Source organism: Sander lucioperca, chromosome 20 (assembly GCF_008315115.2).
Source record: "Sander lucioperca isolate FBNREF2018 chromosome 20, SLUC_FBN_1.2, whole genome shotgun sequence".
NCBI lineage: Eukaryota > Metazoa > Chordata > Actinopteri > Perciformes > Percidae > Sander > Sander lucioperca.
Genome location: NC_050192.1, coordinates 24,286,177 through 24,313,916, shown reverse-complemented (window position 1 = coordinate 24,313,916; position 27,740 = coordinate 24,286,177). Strand labels below are relative to the sequence as shown.

Genomic DNA, 27,740 nt, shown 5'->3' with positions numbered 1-27,740 from the left:
GATCCTGCACAGCACAAGTTGCCCCAGCAGCAGCAGCGAGGCGCACGGCACACAAGTTTCTCAACAGGAATGGGCAAGTTTCAGAGAAACGCTTTTCTTTTCAATTTCACATCTACGATCCTCAGAACAACAAGGCATTGGATATAAGAATCGGGTGTGTTGATCAACCCGCACCAGATTTGGGATTTGTTTTGGGTGATTTCGCACTCTTTTTGGATTGGTTGCGCTTCATCTGAAGTAACAACTAAACACGGCTGTTCTCTCGTGTGGCCAGGGGAAAAAAATGTGTTCCTCTACGCAGGCTCGCAGTTTAGCAAGACTCGCCGTGGTTTTCCTACTGTTTGTGAAGCTCCAGCGTGGATCGGGTGCTAACGCAAGGACGTGTCCCCCTCCCTGCGTGTGTATTGGGGAGCTTTTGGACTGCAGTCGGCTGAAGAGGGGCCAAATTCCAGACACGATCCCGGAATGGACAGTTCAACTGTGAGTCCAATTAAAGAGCCTTTCTATACCTTATTACTGTCATGGATAATTGTTTTATTTGGAATGTATTGGTTTGATTATGTTAATATATTTCCACACATCTGCACTTTGATGAACAAATACGTTTGGTTTACTGTGTTCCTTCAGCACTGACGGGATGATACACATCCCTGTATTGTGCTAACGGAATGGGTTGTAAACCCCTTAAAGAATCTGGTGTTGCAGAAGACAACCACTTGAATGGCTTTGCTTTTCTTTGAATGAAATTGTCCCTTTATTTTACTGTAGATCTGATTCAGTCTGCAAACTTTCTGCCTCAGCTGAAGTTACCGAATAACAAGGTTCTCCTCAGGACTATGTGACTGAAAACCTTGCATATTAATCGACTTAACACCTACAGTAGTAATTAGTCTAGTTATGTGTCAGGTTGTAGTTATTATTTAGTACTTGCAGCAGCAGCATGTCAAGCTTCTTGAGGCCAGCAGGGAAGCACGAGCAGCCTTTCAGTGTGTTTTACACATCAATGTGCTATTGTCAGTCCCTCCAAACCCCTTCATTGAAGTGTAAATAATAATGAATAAATCCTCCAAGTGCCTGCAGGTAGTGATTTGAAGTCAGGCTGTATCATTGTTGGGTATGGTAGCAGCAGTAATGGTGCCAGTATTAGCAGTTTTAGTGGTAATAGCAACCCTATTAGTAAGTGTTAGACTCCAAGCTCCTAGCAGGTCTCCTATAGTACATAAATTGCAACTAAAAGACATCCATAATGTTTGTAATGGGTTGACAGCGTGCTTACATCCACATTTGCATTTGCAATGATTGGTGTTTGTTCAGGTTTCAGCTTCAGAACCTCGAGGCCTTCAAAGCCATAAAGGCATAAATCAGATGCAGTGTGTGTGCAGCCTTGGACTGCTTCCTAAAGTAATATCGTCTCCATTACTCTCCTGTTTGCCTTCTGGCTCCATAAGATGAGATGAGGCTGAGCTTGGCCTGTTGAAGCAGAAGCACCAAACAACTTTAATGGCATGTTGTCAGTGAGTTCTCCTTTACAGATAATTATTCTTACTGGATTTTTATTGCCCTGCGTTAAGCTGCAGTACTTGATTTTTATTGAACTGTGTTAGGCCGTAGAGCTTGATTCACTGCCTGGTCAAAGCCATTGCCCTGCTGTTGAATTTAGTTTTTCTCTTTCTAAAATGTGCTGCTCTGGAAACTTGACGTTGCCAGAGAAAACAGACCCAGCCTGAGCCTCATAACCAAGGCCGGCCTTCCAAAGAAAATGAGAAGAAAAAAAAAAAGTTCCATATGGGGGGAAAAATTCTTTTCACTCTGGCATGCTAATTTACGAGTGGCTCTCCAGCACATCTTAAACCGCCCGATCCTTTGTTTTCCAGCACCCCATTATTTCTGCTGAATTAGCAACTCCAGAGCCAGCGATGGTACTGATTAAGGAGGAGCGTGTAGGATTAGTTTGAAACAAACTCACAGAAAGAAAAGGGGGAAGGAGAAAGTAGGAGGGAGAAGAAGAGAAGAGGGATTAAGCCCAGAGTATCTGAGAGGTTGTTGGGGGACTACAGATTTATACCCAGATTTAATGCCTCCTCACTTTTTAAGGTTTAAGAGTGAGGCACGGCTGTAGTTTTAAATCTGAAAACAATATGTGCATTAATTTTAACACATGAAGAACTTTGAGTCACATAAAGACATGAACCACTAATTTCTCTCTGGAGGGGTATAATACAGACTCCCTTGAGAATTTTAAAAACATTTATCAGAGGAATTTAATGTTTTTTGGAGCTTAACAACATTTATTTGGCCAGGTATAACTAATTATCAGTAAAAATTACATGAAGTAAGCCAGGAACCAGGAAATCTTGAAGTTTGTGTTATAGCTAATGCTAATTTACGGTTAGCTACTTACCTTACATTCCAGCGTTGAAGCTAACAATCCTAGTGCTCAGTGTCTTTAACAAATTTGTGCATTAAGGGCAAAATACTACACCAATTAATTTTGTAATAAATAGTCACCAAATGACACAAAACTTGGACACTTTTTACTTTTGAATAAAAACATCACACCTCTGGAGGGGTATAATATCTCCCTCAAGAATTTAAGTATTACAAACATTTATCCAAGGAATTCGATGTTTTTGGACTTAAAGAAGCACATTATTTGGCCAGGTACCACTAATGACCAAGCTAAAGGACAGGAGGAGGTAGATAACATTACCAATCCCAGTGGCTTGCATCACAGCTAATGCTAATTTTTTTGTTAGCTACTTACCTGGTCGTTTTAACTACTATTCTAGCTAATAGATAAGCTAGCAAACTACAGTTTATCATACGGACCTTCCAAAATCACAATTGTCATGGTCATTAATGAAAACAACATAACTACCACTTCTATTTATAGGTTTGCTAATGTTTGCTCTTTAGCATTCACATTTTTGGCTAACTCGCAGTCTTTAAAAGCTTATGTCTTTAGCATTCATTCACAAATATGGATGAGAAACATTTATGGAGCTTAATGAAATGTGCTGCTGTGTCCCATTATCGTAATCTAAAACGTTACTGACAGCTCTTGAGACATAAAGAGTGGCTCATTTATTCACTTTTCAGTCTTAGATAAAGTGGTACATATTCACCAGACCGGCAGATACAGGCTGAAACCTGTAAGCAGCACTGTGTGTTATCATGCTCCGCTCAGAGCCTGCTTTGTGAAGGAAGTGGAAGTGTCAGAGCTACTTAGGGTTTATCTAGGGAGTATGATAGGACACCTTTCCCGTATGGCCCACAACGCTGGAACTACAACAAAAACAGCACACAGCTCCGTGCTTGGAAAGAAATGGAGGACGACGAGGGGGTTAGCTTTAGCGAGGCTAAGAAGTAAAACTCAGGTTGAGTGGTTAATGAAACTTTCCACCAAAGCACAAAAACAGGCCCCAGAAAATTTGACAGGGGTGTTTCAGATGTATGAAAGGCGTCCCTCTCACTTTTCCCAGCATTGTGAAAACATTACCAGTTGATAGGTTCTTCCCCTCCTCCCAGAGCTCCTTGATGGATTCCAGATGAGGGAGGTAAGGAGGGGGAGGAGGGGTAGAGGACGAGGAGGGTGTAAAAAAAAAAAAAAAAAAAAAAAAAGTGCAGCAGCCTCAATAACTCCACCACTTTATGGCGCACGACGCTCCGCTTGCCAGACTCCTTAAACTGGTTTTCAGGAGGCTTTTCAAAACAGGCAGCCAAAAGAATCTCACCCCCGATGGGTTGTAGCCAAGACTGCTTCAGTCCAGGCTCAGTCGAGTTAGGCTCAGATCCAAAGGGGGTTCAGACCAAATCAAGACATAGACCAGAACTGCTACTGAAGAGTACAATAGGCATTAAGCAACTTATGTACACATCTTTCTAAATGTACACATATTAATTAATGCTAAATTAAAGAGGAGTTCTGATATAAACCCTGACTAATCAATACACACATTGCTGGAGGATTGAGGTCCTGTACACTTCTTTAGGCAAAATACTTTAAAATGTGTGGAATGCCAGACAGACTCTAAACAAAATGTTAATTTGTTTAGAGGTTTGTAAATGTTAAAGTCAGAATTGGAATGTGGTTAATACAAGTCCAGGCCCCAGAAAATAAGTCTGATCCAAGCCTTGGCCAATACTGAAACCTCGACTCCAGCATTTTTATCGACCTCCCTCGCCAGGTTTCAGCCTTCTGTCAGCATAAAGAGAATCTTGCCCCGCAATAATTTATCAGCTTGTCTGTTTTGGCTCGGATTATCAGCAGAGGCCTGGATATGAAGCTGTTTTGGCATCTGTGTTATAAGGAAGGGATGAAAAGCCAATTTAACTTTTTTTTTGGGCTTGAATGGGAAGCAGTTTGTTTTGGAACCTTTTCATTTGCAAGAAAAATTACTTTAACCAGTCGGGTACTATTTCAATAGTTTATCCTGAAGTGACATGTCTTTAGTTTGAAATCAAAGTAACAGTCCAGTCTTAGAAACTAAATAATCAACTATATTTAGGAGCAGTACTTTGTTGGGAATTTGTTGAAAACAAAGACATTGGTTGACCGTTTCTTTGTGACTTCATTTATTGATATCTGAAACTGTATTCAGTTTGTTTTCACATCTCCTGTTTGTAACAGTATGTCAGCAATACATCTTATTCTTGCTTATTTTTCTGGCCGTTCTGTTTCATTTCATCACCATCAGTTTTGGACCATCTCACACTTTAATTACGATGACTTTTCTTTGATGCATTCCCTCTGTTCAGTGTCAAGGCACAATAACACAGAGAATTTGTATGTAATTATGTTGGATATGCAGACCCAAATAGAAGACTGCAGCAGCTGAGAAACACAGTCCATGGTGTATACTTTCCCCTTAACTTTTGTCTTTTTTTCCTTCCCAGAGACCTGAGCCATAACAAATTGCAGGTGCTTGACGGCACTTTGTTTTCCAAACTACAACATCTAAGTGAAATGTAAGTATGCCTTGTTTTCACAGCACTTTCTACAGTAAACACAGGATTTTCCAAACAGCCTCCATCACTGTCCTGCATGTGACAAACTATTCTCTTTTTCTCAATGTGTACAGAAAGCTGAACCACAATGAACTGGAGGCAATACCTGATTTGGGCCCTTATGCTTCAAACATCACAACACTCATTCTGTAAGTAAAACTTTTCTCAAATTCTATGAACACTTCTCACTTCAGCCTGGTCTGGAGGCTAATACTCTGCCAGAGTTGTCATTGCTGGTTAAAGTAGTGAGCTGGGAAGTGGATCCTCCCCCTTCTTTCCCTCTCGAGAGCAAACCCTTTTGGCTGAGCCAGTTCCCAGACAGGGCAGTCTGAGACATGGCAGCCAGCCCCAGACGGGTCACGTGGTCAAAGACAAATGCCCTCAACAGAAATGGAAATGTTTTGTTTGGTGGCTGTTGCTGCTGTTGGTGTATTTTTAACCTGGAGGTAGTGACGTCATGCTGGGAAGAAAGAAAATCGTCGTGTGAAAATCCATATTTGGGGATTTCGATGTGGATGGATTGCATGTTTCTCTGTGGCCCTTTTATAGGGCTTTAATAGCAGTTAATCTGGAAACAAGGCAATGCCTCAGAGTATATTAATACCTTGGTACATCAAATTAAAAGGTCCCATATCATGCTCATTTTCAGGTTCATATTCATATTTTGGTTTCTACTACAACATGTTTACATGCTTTAATGTTCACAAAACTCATTGGGCCTCATTCACCAATGTCTTCCTAAGTTTTTTCTTAAATTTGTTCTTAAGAAAGTTCCTAAGAAAAGTCTATGTCTGATTCATGACGTGTTCTTAAACTGCAGAATTGTTCGCAGGTGTGTTCTTAGAATGATGAATCACAATGTCCCTAACCCTATTTAGCATAGGTAAATGCCCCCTTAATTCCCATAAAAGGGCATGAGATGGTAGGACCGCGTGCACACTTAGAGAAATGTCGAAAAGACGTGGTAAAGACGGTGGAGGCCTCGACTCCAAAAGAAAAAAAACATTAGTAATTCTGAAGTGGAGGTATTGCTGCACAAAGTTAGAACCTATAATCTATTTCATTTAGGTGCAATCCTGCGGGCGAAAAAGTACTATGCCTACTAATCCCATTCTGAGGCTGCAGCACCATCATTAACAGAATTATAATTCATAATCTTTTATTTCACCTGCAATACTGTGGAACTCATTTTTAATGGCTCTTACTGGTTTGTGTCCATGGAACACTACAAAAATGTTTAAAAAACGTTTCAGAGCGAGTCACATTCTTCTGACGGCTCTGCATACAGTGGCTTTACTAATATGCTCTGCATCACCAATGTTGTAAAGAAAACTGCTGTTTGCAAAAAAAAACGTAATGTGACACAAAGAACCTGCTGGGATGTAAGAGCATGTTCACGATGGGTGACGTTAGTGATATGAGGACGGATAAGGTTATGTAGGCTACATACAGTAACTGATGGACTGGGAAGAAAAATGATACCGCTCAAATAGGTAGGCTAGTATCTGGAAATGAAAATGCATCTATAGTCGGGGCCTCAATATCATCTCCAGACGTATGTTTAACTCCCTGCGAAGTAATACAGATTCATCAACGGGATTGTCGACAAAAGGAAATGCCTGTTTTGAGAAAAAAAAAAACGTTTTATAGTCTTTTATAGTCTGGGTTGGAGTTACCCCTCTCTCTCAGGTTTGATTAACCTCCCTTTCTGTAACAGAAAACCCACAGTTTCCCTCATCTCAGGGTTATTAACAAACTCAGAGTTTTCACTAAACCTGCTTTCTGAAACGGACCCCTGCTCTGATTAGTCAGCGATTTTGGGGTTTTCGCATTTGCGCTCTCAGATTCTCTTCACCGTCATTGCAGCCGGGGAATGACTGTAACTGTGCTGTAGCGCACTCTCTACTTTATTTAATTTAGTATAATTGTGACATCTCAACCGTACGGTGTGCATTTCTATGTTGAGTGTTTTGATACCTTAACAGTATTTGTATTGCACCTAGACAATTGCACCTTTTATAATAAAAAAAGACATCTCACTTTTTACAATATGGGTCCTTTAAAGAAGCCAATTAATCCCAGTTGTTGTGTATATATGCAGCAGAAACATAACCAACAGTGTCTGAAAGTGCTTGGCTGATACTGTAAGATTATTCAGGGTAAAACTATTTGACTTGTCATATTTCATCCTGCTCAGACTCAAACCAGAAGATTTTTTCGTATATTGTTGTGCAATACGTGCTTTCAAAAGAACACCAGATATTAGTGTGTGAAACCGCATCAATTTGATTTGCTTTCTGTGGCATGTCTCTCAAAAACCGACCGACATGAAGTTATTGTGGAAGAATGTATCTGTCTCCCGGGTTGATGAGGCGTGTTCCTCATCAAGCCCCAACATGAGGCTCTGCGGCAGCCGCAGGCCATGCGGCCGTCACAATTTGTTTGCACGTTTAGCGCAGGAGTATCATCTTCAGCTATAAGCTGCAAGAAGATAGGGGGGATAGTTTGTTTTATTTAAGGCAAGATCTTTACAACTGATGTCATATTTCACTGCATTATTTGAGGGTGATTTTGTGTTAATGTTATGCCAGTTTTCCTACTGCATGTGGTAACTCGGATTTGATTTGAATATAAATGGATTTGTTATTCTTACTCAAGGCAATTTTTTTTTCAGTTTTTGTTCACCGGTTCATCTGCCACAACTGCTGTGTGTGCTGTACCCTTGAGCAACTCCTGCACAGATTCTTTAAAAATTACAGACGTTCTCCAAACCATAATTTGATTTGTTGTTCAGTTTGGTTTACCTAAAGTCGTGTCATCCACATCAACTCTGCCTTAACACTCCAGATAAATACATCTTTTGATTTTCTTTGTAGATACAGAACATTGATACATAGTTAGAGAATGACTAAGGGTGTCACCGAAATTAAGTCACAATCTCAAATTTCGAATTAAAAAATGGAATTGTCGATACTGCCACGCCCCCATGTCACGTCCGGTCGGCTTGACAAGCGGGAAAAAACACACGTGTTGAAGTGCTGCGAAGAAATGCAGGACCCATCGAAGACCCATCGACAGAACTTGAACCCCCTCTTCTTTCACTGAAGTCGCCAGTGTGGAAGTATTTTGGATTTTCAGTGAGTTATGTTGACAATGTTCAACAAAAAAAGCTACAGTTTGCAAGCTCTGCTATGTGCGTGTACCATATTCTGTGTGTTTACCATTGCACATTAGCCTAGCAGCTAGCGGAGTTTCCTTCTGTTTATAGCTTAATCCTGACAAAACTGCAAGGTTGAATTTCAGCCTGCATGAACGTTTTGTAGCCTAAACAGAGCAGCTTATATTGGTTATATTAGAGAGAGCAACAAGTTAGCGGACTGCCGAGTCGCCCTCTCTGTCTGCTCAGCTGCTAAGACCGCTGTGCTGGCTCAATGGTGTTTTAAGCCCCCAACCAAGCCTTCAAGGCAGCGCTGCAACCGTCGTCTTCAAGGCACCTAACCCTAACCATTGCCTTCCAGGCAAAGCTGCCTGGAAGATGACATTGGGGGCTTAAAACACCTAACACCGCTGTGCGTCTGCCCTCAGTCGGCAAACTTTTTTTTCTTTTTACTTTATTGACAAATTGTCAAGTTTCCAATTGACTGAAGATATAAGTTATTGTTACATTATGTTGTTAATAAATGTAAAAAATATTTTTTTGACAATGTAGCGTGGTACATTGCGAACAAAGGTCAGATATTATATTGCATAAAAGTCTAGTCTAAAAATGGCATAGCAACCTGTGCTTTAAAAAAAAATTATGTAAAAATCGAGAATCGAACCTTGACCTTTGAATCGAAAATGTAATCGAATCGAGGATTTGGAGAATCGTGACACCCCTAAGAATGACAAAGAACAAAGACACTTATTTATCCTAAGATGTTCTTATCTTGAAATAGGACGTCTTATTGTATACTCTGAAAGTGCACTTCCTTGAGAGATGAAGTTTTACAAACAGAGAATAACAGAATTTTGATGTTTTTTTTTGTAGCTAATGAACTCAGTTATCTGGCCAAGTAACACTAATACGTGCTGAAAAAGACTGGATGTGTTAGCCAATGCTAATGTACTAGCTACCTGACTTCCTTACGTTTTAATTAATTTAGGTCTGTCTTTAAAAGAACAAAATGAACACTGCCTTTTTGTGTCACACTTAAATATACAAAACTATTGTGAAGTCAGGTGCATAATTCGGTTCAAATTAATCAAAAGCGATATGAAGAAAAAGGGCACACAGTAGGAGAAATTGAAATTCACACTTTCACTCGCATTGCGTGTGTTGGCCGCCGCCACCCTCCTCCTTCAGATAAGGTGGCGCAATGTGATTTTTCCAGAAGTTTATCCGAGCTGGAAGGGTAGTAAAGAAAAGAAGGAAAAAAAAAAAAAAGACCTCGGGGTATCGAATACCACTTATTCAAACAGCCAGTCAGACATAGCGGCAGCTCTCGCAGACTTATTTGACCTCGCAGCTCAGAGTAAAAACAAACGGCAATAACCCTGCAGCTGGTAGTAATTGAGTCGTGATCATCTTAATTAATTGAACAATTTCCCAGGAATTTATGGAGGGGGTAAACCCCACCGCCGCTAAATCCCTCTGCCTGTGTTCAGGGGGGTTCAACAAATGACCTGGAGAGTCCAGGTCTGATTAGGTATATTAGGAGGTGAACCTCGTTGAAGATGAGTTACAAACCACAACAGTCGCGATTATAGTAATACTCCGTGACATTTAGCTAGGGCTGCAACTAGTAAGAATTTTCATCATCTGTTTGCTAGTTTTAGATTATTCAATTTATTGTTTAGTCTATTAAAACGTGCTTTTCACAATTTCCCAAAATGCAAGGTGATGTCAGCTACAGGAATTTAAAATTAATAGACAATATTTCAATAGAAAATTTCAACAAGAATGACAGTCCCGTCCACATAGTTTGATTGACAGGTGATCTCCGGCAACTGCAGTGCAGAAACACCACAGTAGTGGGCTTAGCAACAAATAAAAGATATTTTTGAAAATCAGAATGCAAAATGCATTTAGGAACTTATCTTACACCCATAATTTGATGGGTCTTGGAGGCAATACAGAAACATATTGATACCTCACGAATTTTACTAAAGCTCCCCTGTCATTTTTATGTGAAGGTCCTTCAGTTCACATGTTAATATGATCCCCGCTTCTCTCCACTCCGACTGGGAGCCGACATGTGAAGATGATCAGCCATCTGAGTGAGATATATGCAGAGTTGAATATGGCGTCACAACAGCACACGCAGCCCTGCTTTTTATTACAGGCGCCACTGCAGAGAGAGAGGGCTCAAAACTCTGTTCTTTTTCTAATAGGAAATGAGGGGGATGGTTTTAGAGTTTAAAAAGCTTTTCCCATTAAAAGCATTAGTTGCTGCTCAGTGGACAACACTTGCTTCAAACACAAATCGACAAAAAAAAACAATTTCATCACAGATCTTAAATCTTACATAACATAACTTTTCAGTGTGTAAAAGTGGTCAGTTTGACAGCCACACATACTAGTTTGCAAGAGTGCTGGCAGGTACGTGCTTATGCAAAACCCACATCATGTTGGTGCAATAAGCTGGTAATAAAAAAGGCTTTACTCACTAATACATATTCTATCAATACTCAAGATGCCTCGGGCTGTTATTGACACAACGCTGGCCTTCTATTGACTTCCACTAAAAGCGGCAAAGCCCTACAACCACAGTTGTAATGGCTCTATAATCGCGTTATCTGATAGCAAAGTGGATGAACAAATTTGAAGTGTGTGTAATTGAAGTGTACAATGTCAGGCTTGCTTGTAGAAGAGGGAGGAGTCAGGGCCAACTATTTTGATAATCGATAAATCGGTTTGACTCATTTTTTATGAAAAAAAGTAAATATATTTGATTCCAGCTTCTTAAATATGAAATTTTCTAGTTTCTTCATTCTTGTGTGACAGTAAACTGAATATCTTTGAGTTGTGGACAAAACATTTGAGGACGTAATTTTGGGCTTCGCGAAACACTGATTGACATTTTTCACCATTTTATAGACCAAACAACTACTTGATTAATCAAGGAAATAATAGATTAATCAACTATGAAAATAATTGTTAGTTGCAGCCCTACATGTTGAGCTTTTGTTGAGATGGTGGGGGGGGGCGGGACGACAGTAAGGTTTGCTGTTTGTTGGCCCAGGTGTTTGCAGTTATCTGGCCACGCAGTCACACAGAGTTTATGTCGACTTAGTGTCTAAAGGTGCAGTACTGCAAACTAACTTTAATGAATAGTTAGGCTCACAGGATTATGGAATAATTAGTTGGCCAGATTTCTTCAAACTTCAGGGTCTATGTCCTGGTCCTCAGACAGGAAGTGTGCACCAGCCCCTCTCTCCGTGGCTCTACTTCCCCCCCCTGAGAAAAACTGGAAAGACTGGTTCTTTCTCACCAGGCGGCCTTCCCTCTCTCAGCGACCAGTCAGGGGAACATGAAAACTGAGATACAGGTGGTGTGCGGACCTTTTGTTTGGGACTTGGGGGCTGTGGTGTGTGGAAAGACCTCTGCAAATCTCTAAACAAAAGAGCTACCTGTGCCGTTTTTTTATTGTAGATAATGATCTGTATTTCACTGTAGCCTCGTAGCTAGTGCACACCAAAATCTCTTTAGATTTTTGAGTATTTAGTTTAGAGTGCAGAGGGTTAGAGAGATGATGTCAGGGGAAGGGGGCACGATAGGAAAAGGCCCTGCAGCCTGCTGACCTCTTTAACTTGGGACAGACTGGGGCCACTGCAGTGAGATGGTTCATGCACAACACTGAGTGAAACCAAAAGGCCATGGCATATTTCTTAGTTAATGATATGAAGAAAGTTTCACATCGGCTGTGGAGTTTCCATTGTGCAGAGGCATGCTAGCTGGTCTGTGTTCATACAGCACACTCCATGTAATAATATAACAATTTAATACAACTTTGATTTGATTTTAATTATTTCAGCAGTTTCAGAGCATCATAAGATGTCTTATTTGTATAATTTGGGCAAGTCTGCCTCCTAGTTGACAATTAATCAAATAATATTTGCAGCTCTTGGTATTTTGTGCTTGAAAAATAAACGGAAATTAAAATGAACGATCAATTATCAAAATAGTTGACCAATTGTCAATTGATTAATGGTCTTAACGTTTCAGCTCTTTTCATGACAGCAGCCACTCTTGTGAAGCAGTCTGCACTGTGGGTCAGCTGATTGACAGCTTTCAACAATTAAATATTAATGACACCACATCCCAAATTAAACCTACATTAGGAAACTGTACTCAGTGTTTTTTTACAAGGGCTGCTGGAAAAATGAATCAGAAAAACTAACAGCCCTCTGGTCAGTAAGGTGTAGCTGGAGATGTGGGGGGGGGGGGGACTGTAACCATCGCAATGAATACTGAAAAACGAGGCCTGTAGTCTGGTGCATTGGAGGGAATTCCTGCCTCCCCCTTCACTCTCTCTCTGCTGCCGAGTGTCATGCACAAAGGGGGCACTGTACAGGCTCTGTTTATAACTAAGCAGTCCCTGCACTGCAATTTAAGAGGCGTGCAGCTCAGGAAATTGCTGGCCTCTGCCGAGGCATGCTTTCACTGAGGGAATGGTATTCATCAGCCAAGTAATTGGCAGGTTACTTTTTAAATACCTTGTTGGTAATTACCTTATAAACAAAATCACACATCACTAAACTGAAAAGTTGTTTGGACTTGGCATGAAGAGCAGCAACATTGATCATACTGAGCAATTTGTTGGCACACTTGAAATATGCATGTGACCTCGGAAAAACAAAAAAAAGCATGCCAGTGTTTCACGTTGGGTGGTTAGTTATAGCTTTACAAGCGCGTGAGAGTGTCTTTTTCTAATACCACAGACTAATTGAGGGACTTGACTGTTTGCATATCTGGAAACACGAAACCGGTGTGCGCCACTAGTCAAATACACAGTATTTTTGTCATTTATTGGAGTGATGGTGTCTGTATTTTCAGAGCAAACAACAGGATCACGAGGATCTCTGTGGAGCAGCTCAGGCCCTTCCTCGCTCTGGAAACGCTCGACCTCAGCAACAACAATATTGTGGAAATAAAGGCCAGCTCCTTCCCAGCTCTGCCTCTCAAGAACCTGTGAGTGTCCCCAGTTCTGTCAGTGCCTTTTCAGAGTTAGTTATTTTGGTGTGGAAAAGCTCAAAATCAAAGAACCAGCTCTATGTTTCTGTTGCTGTAAGAACATTTTTATACGCGCCTTATTTCGGTAAATCTTTCTTTCTCAGGTTCCTCAACAACAATCGTATCTCGTCACTTGAGACAGGCTGCTTCACCAACCTGTCCAGCAGTCTGCAGGTTCTTCGGCTCAACCGAAACCGGCTCTCCACCATCCCAGCTAAGATCTTCCAGTTGCCCAACCTCCAGCATCTGTAAGCTTTTAATGTTTTTCCTCCATTAGAGAACTCTCTCAATCAGGGCTTCGGATCATAATGATTCATGATGTCTCATATCAACATCTTTTAAGACTTTCCAGACGTTCTAAATAAAGTTTCTCTTTCCCAAACCTTTTTCTGACTTTTCAACATGGTCTATGTGCTGTTTCTGAGGCCTTTTTTAATTTTTTTTTTTTTTTTTTACAATGCATTGTAAAATATCTTCCTTGCTTGTGCTCTTATGCTTACTGTTTTGTGTGTGTTTCAGGGAGCTGAGCAGAAACCGGGTTCGCAGGGTGGAGGGCCTGACGTTCCACGGTCTGCACGCTCTTCGCTCCTTAAAGATGCAGAGAAACGGCCTGAGCCGCCTGATGGACGGAGCCTTCTGGGGCCTCAGCGACATGGAAGTCCTGTAAGCAAATTTACAAGAAATGTGCATCAAGCTCCGTGCTTCCAACATGACTTAAATGCAGTATAAAGTCTCATTGTGTGTGTGTGTGTATGTGTGACATGCAGGCAGCTGGACTACAACAACCTGACGGAGGTGAGTAAGGGCTGGCTGTACGGCCTGCTGACTCTGCAGCAGCTCCACCTCGGCCACAACGCCATCAGCAGGATCCGATCTGACGCCTGGGAGTTCTGCCAGAAACTCAGTGAGCTGTGAGTCCACCTTTTATTTTATTTTTTCTCCTTTTTTTCCCCCCTCCCTTGGCATCCTCTTTCTGTTTTTTCCCCCCTCCCTCTTGTTATTCCCTCTTCACTTTCCATTCACACTCTGAACTCCCAACACTTCTTTGTGTTGCCCTCTCCTCCTCTCTGGCACTCCTGCCTGCCCTTCCTCACACTCCAGATCCTCCTGTGGCCAATCCACCCACCCACCCACCCACACCCACCCACACAGACAGACAAAGCAGCGTCTCTTATTCTCTGCCAACATTAAAGCACTGCCAACATATTACACACCCCTTTGCCTCTTCTCTTTTCTGTTGTCACTTGAGCCAAAACATCGGCATCTGGAAGTCCCACTTATTTTTCCTATTGGATATTCCACTATTAGTTGCAGTTTCTTTCCTTGTCAAACACTACGTTACCCACAAACTTCGGTGACCGCCGCCCCCCCCCGCTCCCCATCAACACACATTCCTGGAAGCAGATTGGATTTCCTTTGTTGTGGCCGTTGTTTACTGCAGCGGTCAGTTCAGTGTTTGCAGAGTCTGGAGTGTTTTTCACAGATAGGTTGTTGTTCTCTCCCCCCTCCCCCGTTTCTCTCGCTCTTATCACACAAAGCTGAAAGTAAACAAGCCGCCTGTCAACTGGGAACGTGCCACGCTATCTGATTTTTTCTCATCTGAGTTTACTTAAAAAAAAACAACAACTGTTTTCTCAGAAATATTTCTTTCACGAGTTTTGTTTGAATTTGATCTCCTCAAACTCGTGCAAAATAAAAGTTATCATAAAATAAAAATCTGGAAACCAATTGCAGGTAACTCAATTCTTTACTGTTCTCATGTTTTGGTTTTTGTTGTGTGTCCTACAGCAACCTCTCCTCCAACCATCTGTCTAGACTGGAGGAATCCAGCTTCGTAGGCCTCAGCCTGCTGGACGAGCTCCACATCGGAAACAACCGTGTGAGCTTTATTGCAGACGGAGCTTTCCGTGGCCTCTCCAACCTGCAGATGCTGTGAGTTGAATTCCTACATTTTATACAAAACACTGTGCAAAAGGTTTTCTAATGTTTTTCTTCGTGTGTGACTCTTATCTGACTTTTCTAATCATTATGAACTCATATATACTGAATACTGTTTTATATTCCAACCTAAACCTCTATGGAATGGATGTGGAACCTACATTCTGATCTCAACACCTAATGTTTTTACTCTTCAGCTTTTGTACAGATTAAACAAAGGAGATTTAATGTGTTTATTAATGAGCTTTAGAGGTGCTGGTAGGCTGATTTTGTTTTACTTTTAGCAGATTAAGCTAGCAGTTAGTTTGCCAGTATTTGTGCTAAACTAAGCTAATCATGTAAATACAAGTCCCTAAAAACAGTAAGTACTTCATATGCTGCCCTATTGGCCCTCCCAACCTCTTTAAACCCACCTCCACCATCAATCCTATGCTTGAGTGGAAATATCCTGCCTGATTTGTTTTGGGGATGTGAAATAGATTACTGTGTTGAGGTCTCTCCACACACATTAAAAAAAAAAAAAAACCTCCGAGAGGCACAACCCCAACCTCAACAACCCCCACTCCCCGCCTGACCCCCCTCTCCCACACCCACCCATCCCCCTTTTCCCACAGAGAGGCTCCGTAACATTTCCCCTGGTTGGGATTTTTTTTTTTAACTCAAACCAAATGTGAGCTGTGCTGCTGAGGTCACCGTAGGGCAGGTGTGCAGCTAGGTGGACATAGATTGCTTCAGGGCTTCAAATCCACCCCCCCCGCCCCCGAGACCCACACACACCCTTCCTCCTCAATCTCAATCAGCCATAACCAGGCACGTCGAGGAGGAAAATAACTGTTTGAAAGCATTAGAGCAGCTGAGGGATCAAAGGAGGCAATTTCTCTTGGAAATTCTTGGCTTTCAGTGATTTAGTACTTGAGTGCTGTGTATTTAGTTGTTTGGTGTAATTTTCTTTCTGTGGAGCGCAGGTATAATGCGTCCATACTTTTTCAGCAGTCACAGTTTGGGTTTGATAGCAGAAAATGTTTCAGGGAACATCAACGTTAATCGTCAGGTTTTGGTGTGATTCCCTCAAAATCAAAGGGCAAGGGGTTTCTTTGTAGAGCCGCTACTTTGGCCTGACGTTCGAAGATCATACGGAGAAATCCATTAAAGTAAAAGGCAAAGGGACCAATTACTGTAACCACAGTAGTGGGGACAAGATTGCACCAGCTGTTCTTAAGTTTAAACTTAGTAAAAACTTACATTGTAACTCGGCTAAGTGAAGATTTACGCAACAATACGTTAAAATAGTTCACAACCCACAAACTGGTTCTTACATAGATTAGTTTTTACTAAATATTTACACATACTATCTGCCAGATGTGACTGTTAGCTAAACGAAGCAACTAGCAAAACGTATGTTAGCTTGCTCTTTGTATGGCACATTTACATTAAAGAGTAAAAGAGGTGAAGAATTATGGTTAATATATCTGGACATTCACACAAAATACTGTTTAATAATGATGGAAACTGGGGTTTTAAATTATGACTCGCAAAAAAGATTAAATGACAGATTAATGCTGGTTAAGCTAGCAAACTCAAACTAAGGAGAAATATTGTGCTTTGCAGTTTGTACAAAGTTAATTGGCCATTTAGTCAAACACTACTGACATAACATTTTGTAATTAGGTATATTATTTTGTTTTTGTGGAATGCAATTTAAAACCATACCTGACCCTCTACTCTTTACTCTCAGCAAGCTAACGATAGCTTTGTTAGTTGGTTCAGTTAGCTACAAAGTAGTTGCACCTGGCAGTTACTGGATGTATATATTTAGAAACCACTAATCTCTACTTAATAACTAGTTTGTGGGGTGCAACTACAGATTTTAGTATCTGTAAATCTCCACTTAGTAAACATTTAGGTTATAACTAGGCTAAGTTTGAACAGACAGGTTAGGTTCCGATTGAGGAGCAATGCTCTGCAGGTTTTTGTAAATAGAAAGATCACTGTTGAGGTAATTTGATTGATTGGAGTTGAAGGTGCTTACCAAAACAATTAAACTCTTTTTTTAAACATACAAAATCACATAGAATGGGTAAAATATCACAGATGTATTATATATTTGATGGCAGATAAAAGCTGTGTGGCAACACTTCCTTTGAGGGTAACATACATATTTGAATTGCATGCAGAGTATATTTATCCTCTCAGAAGTTTAAAATGCAGCACACATGTTATATTGCAGCATTTCCTTGTCAAACGTTTTTTTCTATACAACACAGAAAAACCATTGCAGACTTTTAAAAGTGCCGCAAAGGCCAGGAAGGAACTTTCTGGAGTCTCAAACATTTTCACCCTCAAACGAAATGTAAAGCCGCATAAAGTTTTATTAACATCGCAAGTGCAGTTGTTTTCTGGGTGTGGATTTTTTTTTTTTTTTTTACAATGCGGTCTGTCTTTGTTTCTTCGGAAAGGGATCTCCAAAATAATGAAATCTCCTGGACCATTGAAGACATGAATGGCCCTTTCTCTGCTTTGGACAAGCTGAAAAAACTGTGAGTTCATGATGGTAACATGATGTTTCACCTTGGACTGGGTGACTTTGTGGAACAAAATAAGGCCAGCAAGTAAAAGTGAGGTTTGAAATTGATTAGATTTTTGTTGTTTTCCCAGATTTCTGCAGGGGAACCAGATCCGTTCGGTGACCAAAAAGTCTTTCTCTGGCCTGGACGCGCTGCAGCACCTGTGAGTCGGCCTCGTGTTTCACTGATTGTTTCCAAAAGTCAGAGTTGTAAACTAAGCAGGGTGAATCACACTAAGACACAGAGGCTATTTGTTAGAACCGTACACCCAAACTGTCTTCTCCCATTCCTCCGCTTTGATGTGGAATCAAGAAAAAACACTGCCATTTGTATCTTTACATGTGTGCCAGACTATATCGATCATCAAGGCAAGTGGAGGAGTGTGTGTGTACGTGTGTGTGTGTACAACAGCTGCATTTGATTCTAATTAGAGTTTTTTCCCAGCCGTTGCCAGAGCTCAAAGCAGCCCAGAGTTGGGCCTCTCTTGATTAACACAGCAAACTGCTGCCCAGAGTTTTATTGTTCTGGAGCCCAGACCTTTTTTTCTCTCAATTGAAGTTTTTGTAGCCTTCACTCTATACGGCTGATGTAGGCAAAAAAGGCTGCCATCTTTCCTCGAGGATTTTACCAGTGCTAATTTCTCTTCTCTTCTTTCCACAGAGATCTGAGCAATAATGCCATCATGTCCATCCAAGCGAACGCCTTCTCTCAGATGAAGAACCTGGAGGAGCTGTAAGTACGACCATGTTTAAGGACAGCTTAAGTTTGTATTTCAGTGTTGATGTGGGACAGAGCACCAGGTGAAACTCATTATGGTCTGCGGGGAACAGTGCTTGCTTCAACGTTTATAATGGGTTCACAGGTTCCTGTGTCTCCTTCTACCAAAGGATAACTTATAGTAAAAAGCTACGCAACGGAATTTAGAATTTTTTAAAGATGATTGTGACTTAATGGGTCGTATGTGAAGCATTCCCATCAGTAAGCAAAGCAACGTTAAAACGTCATATTTCCGAGGACAAAAACTTGATGTTTCACTGATCAGACCTTCGTCATTGTCGTCATTTTGAGTTTTAACTTCACAAACTACTCGAGACCAAAATCTCAGAAACAATTGAAAGTGATATTTTTGAATTGTGAATGAAGGTTTTGTGGTGTCTTCTCCCCTGGCAGGCGTCTGAATACCTCCAGTTTGCTGTGCGACTGCCAGCTGAAGTGGCTTCCCGTCTGGGTGGCAGAACAAACCTTCCTGCCCTGCGTCAACGCCAGCTGCGCCCACCCGCAGATGCTGAAGGGCAGGAGCGTGTTTGCCGTCAGCCAGGAGGAGTTTGTGTGTGGTAAGTGATGCATTCACTTGGTGTAACACCTTTACTTACACACACACACACACACACACTCTTTCCATTTACGAGCTGACCCAGATTGTTCAATTTTTTCCTCCCTGACTCCTGGACAAGCTAATGAGTCTCATGAAGAGAACGTTATGGAAATGTACTAGGTTAAGTCTTCAGCTTTCCTGGTTACCATAGAAACTACTGAGGAAATATTTCAGTTAACTTTTTCTCCTTTCAGATCTGCTAACAAAATGACAAAAAGAATTACCAAACATTGATAAATAGCCAAATCCAGACCTGAACACATAGAAGCGTTTATACAGATTTTTGAAATCCTTTTGTCATCTTCCCAGATGACTTCCCAAAGCCTCAAATCACTGTGCAGCCGGAGACCCAGTCAGCCCTCAAGGGCACCAACGTGACGTTCGTCTGCTCGGCAGCCAGCTCCAGCGACTCACCAATGACCTTTGCTTGGAAGAAAGACAACGAGGGCCTGAATGATGCGGAGATCTACAACCAGGCCCACTTGCGGGTGCAGAAAAGCGCAGGAGGCGAGACAGAAGTGACGGAGTATACAACCACCCTTCAGCTACATAATGTGGAGTTCTCCAGCGAGGGAAAGTACCAGTGTGTCATCTCAAACCACTTTGGATCGTCCTATTCAACAAAGGCCAGACTCACTGTCAACAGTAAGTTTGGGATGGGAGAAGCCAATTGGTTGGCATGTGTGTCTATCTAAAAAGGTCCATAAAACGCCTGTCTGTGATGATTGTAATTATCATTGAATTCCCATTTCCAGTGCTCCCTTCCTTCACCAAGATGCCAATGGACCTGAGTATCCGTGCTGGAGCAACAGCCAGGCTGGAATGTGCCGCCGTTGGTCACCCTTCCCCTCAGATTGCCTGGCAGAAAGACGGAGGCACCGACTTCCCTGCCGCCCGCGAACGCCGCATGCATGTCATGCCGGAAGACGACGTGTTTTTCATAGTGGACGTCAAGACCGAGGACATCGGCGTTTATAGCTGCACAGCTGCGAACACAGCTGGCGCTGTTTCTGCAAATACTACGCTAACCGTTCTAGGTGAGAAACGTCCCTGTTGGAGCAGAGAAGTGCTCTACGTTTAGAACTTCCATTTTAGGTTTGAAAGGCTTGTGTGTAAAATAAACTGTACATCAATGAATTACTTTGAATATTCCTGGTCACATTTCTACTGCTCTGGTCCTTCTTTCAGAAACACCTTCCTTCTTACGGCCCCTCATGGATCGCACTGTAGCCAAGGGTGAAACCGCCGTCCTCCAGTGCATAGCTGGTGGCAGTCCTCCCCCAAGGCTAAACTGGACCAAAGACGACAGCCCACTGGTAGTGACCGAGCGCCATTTCTTCGCAGCTGCCAACCAGCTCCTCATCATCGTTGACGCTGCAGAGGCTGACGCAGGGAAGTACACCTGCGAGATGTCCAACGCGCTGGGCACGGAGAGGGGTAACGTTCGGCTGGCTGTCATACCAAATCCCAACTGCGACTCTGGAGTGCAGGGCGGCGTGGGAGTCGGCATCGTGGGCGGGGTTGGATCAGACGATGATGGGTGGACCACAGTGGGAATCGTCATCATAGCTGTGGTGTGTTGTGTGGTCGGCACTTCACTGGTTTGGGTGGTCATCATCTACCACACACGGCGACGCAATGAGGACTGCAGCGTCACCAACACAGGTTGGTCCATGATCGTTTGTTGGAGTTTTACCTTTTATATCAAGGTTAACAAAGGGTTCCCTGAACCATACAAGTATCGCGGAATCTGTTAACAATAAAAATGAAAGTGTGTAATCTAACTTGATGTCTTTGTGCTCCAGATGAGACCAACCTGCCTGCTGACATTCCCAGCTACCTGTCCTCCCAGGGCACACTCGCTGACCGTCAGGACGGCTACATCCCATCAGAGAGCGACAGCAGCCATCAGTATATGGCTTCGTCAATTAGCGGCTTCTACCTGCAGCCTAAAGACATGAATGGTAAAACACCTCCCTTTTTTCTTTGTCTGAAAATTGAATCCCTCTGCAGCGTATACGTTTTTCTTACATGATCCTGTTCCTTCCCCAATACAGGTTTTTGTCAGCTGGATACGGGAAGTGAAGCCGACATGGAGGCAGCCATCGATCCTCTCCTCTGCCATTATCAAGGTCCAATCAGCTCACTGCTTCGCCAGGACAACATCTACTCCACTGACCCGTCAGAAGTCTTCACAGGTCCGTACAACAATACTATTAGACTGCTGTTGATGCAGGACATTATGTCCAAGTATTCCTGATGTACAGTCGCTATCTCTCGATATTGTTCTTACTTTCTAAAGGATATAATTTCCTTCTTTTTTTTTTTTACTTTCAGGCTGTTCTATCGACCAAAGGCCCGTCTACACGGACTCTTACAGCGGCAGCCTGACCAGCTCTAAAATGAGGGACTACTTCTTGTCTGAGCATTTTGACCTCTGCTCCTCCTCTGTCCTGATGCAGCTCCCCAACGCCAGTCTCCTTCGTGGCCCCTCTCACCAGCAGAGTGACCGCCGACCATCCACGGAGGAGGGAGAAGCCATCGACTACGGAAGACCTCATGAATGTCTTCCCCCCTCCAACACCTTCATGGGTAGGTCTTGAGTTAATCAGTTTTCTGAACTTTTCTGGATTTTGTCCGATTTTTGTCTGTACGTTGGTCTGACTTCTTCCTGCATCTTTCTCGCTCAGGAACATTTGGGAAAGCTCCCTGGAGGCCTCATAAGGACCTGTACACAGGCTTTGCCCCGCCGTCCGTGACATACAATGGAATAACTCTGCATGAGAATCCTTACATCGCTCCAGACGCCGATTCAGACCTCGAGGACAACAGTCTCGCCAAGGAATCGGCATCAGAGCAGAGCAACGTTTATGAACAGCTGTTTGACAGCAAAAGGACTGATCCCATCCCACAGCGCAGAACGAGCACTTAGCTCAGTGACTGTTGTTTTTAACGAAGAGGACCAAAAAAATAAGAACATTTCTACCTCACTGAATGGACACTTTTGCAATAAAGGACTCCTCAAATGTGCAACGAGTGAATGTAACGGACACTTTGATGTTCCTAGAGAAAAGTAGGATCATATTAGCAGCTGTTCTTCAAGGACACAGCTTCAGTTAAATATAGATGAATATATATATACGTTTTTTATATAAAGTTTATTATATTTTGTAAATTGTATATAAACAGATTCCATTATTTTTGCTTACCTTTTGTGTATGAGTTTTTTGCAGCCCTGCCTATTCAGTTATTCCAGTTTGAATGAAGCAATGTTTTGCACATACGTAAACAATAAAAAAAAAAAAAAAACCTTAATGTGTGCTGCTGCATTCACTTAATGCTACGAGTCAAGTTACTGTCTTAATCATGCAGGACATGTGATAGATTGATGTGAGAGATTTAGAGGACGTGGTGGGACTGGTGGTGGGTGTTAAACGCTGGCCTTCTAGAACCGAACCACAGACCGCCAAGGATGCCTCAGGTCTGTCATCAGTCAGCCCCCCCACCAAGAGACAGACTGAGACACAGAGGATGTTTAACTGTTTGGTATCACAATCTGGTTCCATGCAGGGCTGGGCAATAATTATAAATAATAGTTTATCAACTCTCAGTGGAATCATGTGGTACACATTTACTGTTGATTCTGAGCAAGCTGAAAGCTTTAATCTCTGGTTATTTTGCATACGTTTGCAATTTTGTGATTTAAATAAATACAGAACAATACCATTAATAATATCCTGACAATGGTTGGTATCAACCATATGGCCCCACACTGGTACCACTGTTACTAATTCTACTATTACTACTACCACTGTAGCCTCGCATTGCCAGACCTATCTCCACAGCTCTGGCTAGGGCTGCTTGATTATGGAAAAATCATAATTACGATTATTTTGGTCAATATTGAAATCAAGATTATTTAAACCGATCACTCATTGACTTTCGAAAAGATGTTGCAATCATTGAATTTAAAAAACAGTGAAACAGTTGAACGAATTAACAGTGAAAATAACACATTGAACTGTGAAATTTCCGTTGTAACGTTAACATTACTTTGCCCACAGTCATCCCCGCCAATCGGTCCTAAAACATCCCAGATAGATAGTAAATGCCGTAAACATATTCTTTGTAAATCTTTACAATCATTCACTGAAAGAACCAAGCAGGACTGCCTTGTTGCACAATCCAAATTTTCTTCAAATCAAGCCATTTTCAGTGTGTAGCTTGCTAGCTCAAAGGTTGTAGTTTCCCGGAGTGAACAGAGTTTTCCGAACGGCAACACACAGAGAGCGGAAGGTGAGGGAATTATCCTGGAAATGGACCGTTGATCCAGACTACTACCATTGTATAGTACCACTAAGACTAGGTCTACTAATTCTACTATTACTACTATTGCAAAAGATATTACGTCTACTACTACTGATTGAGTTCCTCTAGTCAAATCAAGTACCGGGAAGTCAAGTAATTTTGCACTAAAACATAAACAGCATGCAAGATACACAATACTGCTACTGTTACTACTAGTTCTACCACTAGTATTATTAGTAATACTACTACGATTACTAATACTGTACTACTACAATTATTACTGCTATGATTCACGGCGTTGAACTAGAACTACTCCTGCAACCAGAAGTAGTAATAGTAGTTGGGTATCGAACTCTGTACTTTTTCCAATTACATCGGTACTACCGTGGACAGATTCATTAAATGAAACGCAAGTTTATCTGTCCTCTCTGCGTGTTGGCAGAGAGCGGGGCAGAGGGAAAGTACAAAAAAAAAAAAAAAAAAAAAAAGGTTCTGAATTTCTTTCTTATAATTTCTTAATACTCACATGCCCATATGTACATCCAAAGCAGTAAGCAGCCAACTATGATTCACCACCATTGTCAGTAGGGATGTAACAATACACTCAACTCACGATTCGATTCACAATTTTAAGTTCATGACACAATATTCTCACGATTTTTTTTAACAGAATGAAATGACTGACAAATATTCCTTTATTTATATAAACTGTGCAAAACAGTTTGTCCTTCTCAAAAGTGCAACTGAAATAGTATGTTATCTTAAATAACAAAAATTTAAAATTAAAGAAAGACTCGTTTATTGCTAAGGCCATATTGTTAAATTGAAATGATTCATTTAAAATGTAATAACAATAACTTGACTGAGAGGTTATTTTATACAACACTGAACGCAACACAAGCTTATGGAGCCAAACCCAAATGCAAAGTCCCGTCTATATTTATCAGTGTCCATGCTGTCTAAAAGCGCTGCTAGTCCCCTCCGTTTCTTCAGCTGCAGACTATTGTATGTCCCAGTGTTGTAATCCTTTCCAGTGAAATACAGTCACGCTTTACATCGTTTAGCTGTCAGCTTTTAAACCTTGTTTAAGCCAGCTAACGTTACTAGCTAACGGTAGGCTAACGGTACCTGCTGTATGGTAACTAGCGTCACGCCCTAGGCAGTTTAAAAATTGCATTGCGATTAATTTTTTATCTCAACCGGTTGTAATCTTTACACATTTAAATCGATTTTTTAACCGATTCACGATGCATCGTTACATCCCTAAAAAGTTAGTAATATTGCTGCAACCACTATCATTAATAATGACTTTATTAATAATGATGCCTATAATTAAACACTACTTATAATAATTACATGTAATTCATGATAAACCCACAAATTGCTGTTAGAACAGTATGGCACAATGTAGCTTAGCCCAAACTAAACTCTTTCTGTTTGCTGGATGAATCATCCGCCCTCCCACCCTCATCCCCCCTCCCCCAGACCTTCTCGCCTGGCGGTTTGTTGTTTCAGGCCTCTCCTCTCCAACATGAGGGAAAAAGGTGTGTTTGTGCACCGGGGCTAGCTGTTGAAACTTGCACTTGGAAAGCATCTTGCGGCTCTCTGCCTGCCACAGTGGAGTTGTGTTTTATGAAATGGCAAATTCACAATGGTGGTGCCAGCAGTTTGGAGGGGATTTAGTCAGATCCCCTATACAAGGGCAATTGTTTCAGCCTTGCGTTTAACCTGGCAGCGTGGAAAGGACTGCAATGAAAAGTAGTAAAATTTACTTTTTGTTACATGCACCCTAAAAAGGTCTGCGTTTGGATTCCCACTCTCGCTCAGTTTGCATATGGAAATGCTGATGAGATTTACTTTCATAGGGCGTGTTATTTCGCTCCCATCATTCTGGCTGACTAATGTTTAAGTCCACCTGGCTGTTGGCTACGCTGCGCTGGTTTCTATGCCTTTACCCCACTGTAAAGGAATGAGGGGGTTTGTTGGAAGTCTTGCCAGTTCTTTGAGGAGGCTGCGATTAAGACAAGATGGTGGAGCCACACACATCCAAACACCTGGGAAACAGCTGCTGCTGCTGAGGCAACATTCAAAGATTAGTCCACTTCTGCCTAATAACCTTATCTCGGTGCGAGGTCGTGTCTGGTTAGAGCAGAAATCATGTCTAACAAACTTGATCCTCCAGAATGGATAAGTGGGACCTGGGAGTGATTCATGATAAACTCAGTGGGTTCTGATTGCACTTCTTGTTGAGCACAATGTGGTATTATTTATAGGACTGACACAGTGTATTGTTTGAAAGTAAAATTTCAAACCTTTGTGTGGGCAAAATGATGTATGATGAGCTGGTGATGCATGTATGATGTGTATAAACAGATGTGAGACCAGAACAGAAAGGGCTACTTTTAGTAGTTGAGGTTGTAATTTGTGGGCTTCACAAAAGCTCTGCTGGAACAGTGGGGGGGGGGGGGGGTTTAGGACAAAGCCAACCTAAAATACCTAACTAGCATTACTATGAAACACCTTTTGGTCGTGTACTTTGCAATCCACAGCACATTTAGCTTATTTTTCTCGTTCTTGTTGATAATTGGCTAAATGTGCAACATGGAATAGGAGTTTGAATGTTTATAAATTTTTAAGCAGGACTGAGATTGGTCCGAACATGGCTCAGAAGTCAGGAATTATCCAGGTAAAGTTTAAACCAGCAATAGTTGATTTCTCGGACACTTGGGACAACACTGACATAATATCACCTTATCAAGGCAATATGGCTAACATGTAACAGTGGCTTTTTTACACAACGAGTAGACATGGAGCAACTTTAGCTTTTTTTGGAAAATTTTAAAAATTTTAGCTCTGTTTTGCTCTCCACCAATTTCTGAGGGAAATATCTGGCTTTTAACTGCTAAATGCTCCACTATGTTCACCAGATAGTCACTAACTTTGTTTGTCTGCTGTTTGTTGCTGAGCAGGTAGCATACAGTGGGTTTTTAGAGCTTTTTGCTAAAACAGCTGCGTGCTGTGGCGAAAAAGACACTGTTGAGCTATGAGTGTGAACCAAAACAGTAAAGTTGTATCCCGTAAAACCAAAACAATGAGCTGAAAAGCTCTAAAATGTAGAACTGAGATAAACTGTTCTTCACTTCTATCGTCACTACGAGCATCATTTTTAAAATTACACATCATTTATTTGATCCATTTTTAATATAAATCTATTTTCGCAGCTTTAAGCATTTTAAAAACTACGTGAAGTTGGAATATTAGTGTGTCAGAATCAATGACCACCAAAGGCTTCTTTTAGAGGAAAAGTGTATTGTTACAAGAGGCAGTGAGAGCCATTTCTACACCCAGAGATAGAAGAATACAGACCAGAATGTTTTTAGAATTTTTAAGTGCAGGCACTCGCCCTTTATCAACTAAAAGTTCATTACTACACAGTATTAATCTTTCTACAGCCATTCATATACTGAATACAACAAGCTCACACGTTTTACAGGAGTTGTCAATAGACATACTGAAGGAAATCTCTGAATGAGGCAGGAGTAGGCCAGACAGATTGAGGGAAAGCAGATAAATTGCTATATTCTGTTACAAAATGACACCTGGATTGTGTTGAAAAACTTGAATTGGTGATTGTTAGCATTTAAGAGGATCTGAGGGGGACCTTTCCTTGAACTGCCTTGCTCAAGGTCACTTAATTGCAACTGTGGGAAGAAAGTTTCTTCCCATTGCAGGGTTTAGCAGGAATATGTGATTCCCTTTTTCTCTAGGCAAGGTTTTACACTTCACTAAACTTATGCATGTTACAATTAAGCGGGTGGATGTAATTCCCCTCAGAATGGTTTATTTACTCCTTAAGGAAAGTCTCTGAAATTGCTGCAACCAAAAAACAATTTGTGGCCTTAATGACTAAGGCGTAGAAGGTTTCCACTTTTTAAAAGGCGCTGTGGATCCAGGAGTCTCCTGCAGAGTCTGCAGCCCGCGACAACCTTCACATTTCCAGCCGGAGGGGAAAAAAAAAAAAACACTGGCCAGATTGCAGAATAATTTCCCCTCTTTGATTCTGCGTCCAGAGAAATGAGACAGGAAGTTGACGATTCCTCCAGACCACCAATGACTGGCAGACGGCTGATGGTGTCCGTTTACCCCTGGTCTCAGATCAGATGTCAAATCTCCATTTTCTGCCCCTGGTGTGTCCAAGTTAGCAGTCAGACGCTGATCCAGGGTCAGCTCCTCAGGCCATCTCTGCTCTCAACACCCCAGAGACTGAGCCAAGAAAATGAATTAGCATGCCACGGTCTTATCTCACTGCCAGACACTCCGAATTTTGTAGGCA

The 27,740-nt window shown here is 41.7% G+C and overlaps 1 protein-coding gene and 1 long non-coding RNA gene across 2 annotated transcripts in view; one reads left to right on the top strand and one right to left on the bottom strand.

The window, feature by feature from the left end:
- Positions 1-22,307, top strand: lrig3 (leucine-rich repeats and immunoglobulin-like domains 3). The gene is made up of 19 exons (XM_031306499.2): positions 1-480; positions 4,897-4,968; positions 5,082-5,156; positions 13,046-13,180; positions 13,327-13,470; positions 13,742-13,885; positions 13,990-14,133; positions 15,011-15,154; positions 17,617-17,697; positions 17,816-17,887; positions 18,385-18,456; positions 18,895-19,058; positions 19,409-19,744; positions 19,855-20,136; positions 20,288-20,764; positions 20,905-21,063; positions 21,157-21,297; positions 21,437-21,691; positions 21,790-22,307. The coding sequence occupies exons 1-19, from the start codon at positions 284-286 to the stop codon at positions 22,029-22,031; spliced, it is 3,336 nt and encodes a 1,111-aa protein (XP_031162359.1). The 5' UTR covers positions 1-283; the 3' UTR covers positions 22,032-22,307.
- LOC116054789 overlaps positions 9,820-27,740 on the bottom strand; it is a 30,060-nt gene continuing 12,139 nt past the window's right edge. Inside the window, exons 2-4 of the long non-coding RNA XR_004106137.2 lie at positions 13,723-13,883; positions 13,379-13,475; positions 9,820-10,337 (exon numbers count right to left, since the gene is read on the bottom strand). This is a non-coding gene — a long non-coding RNA (uncharacterized LOC116054789). The remainder of the gene's footprint in view (positions 10,338-13,378; positions 13,476-13,722; positions 13,884-27,740) is intronic.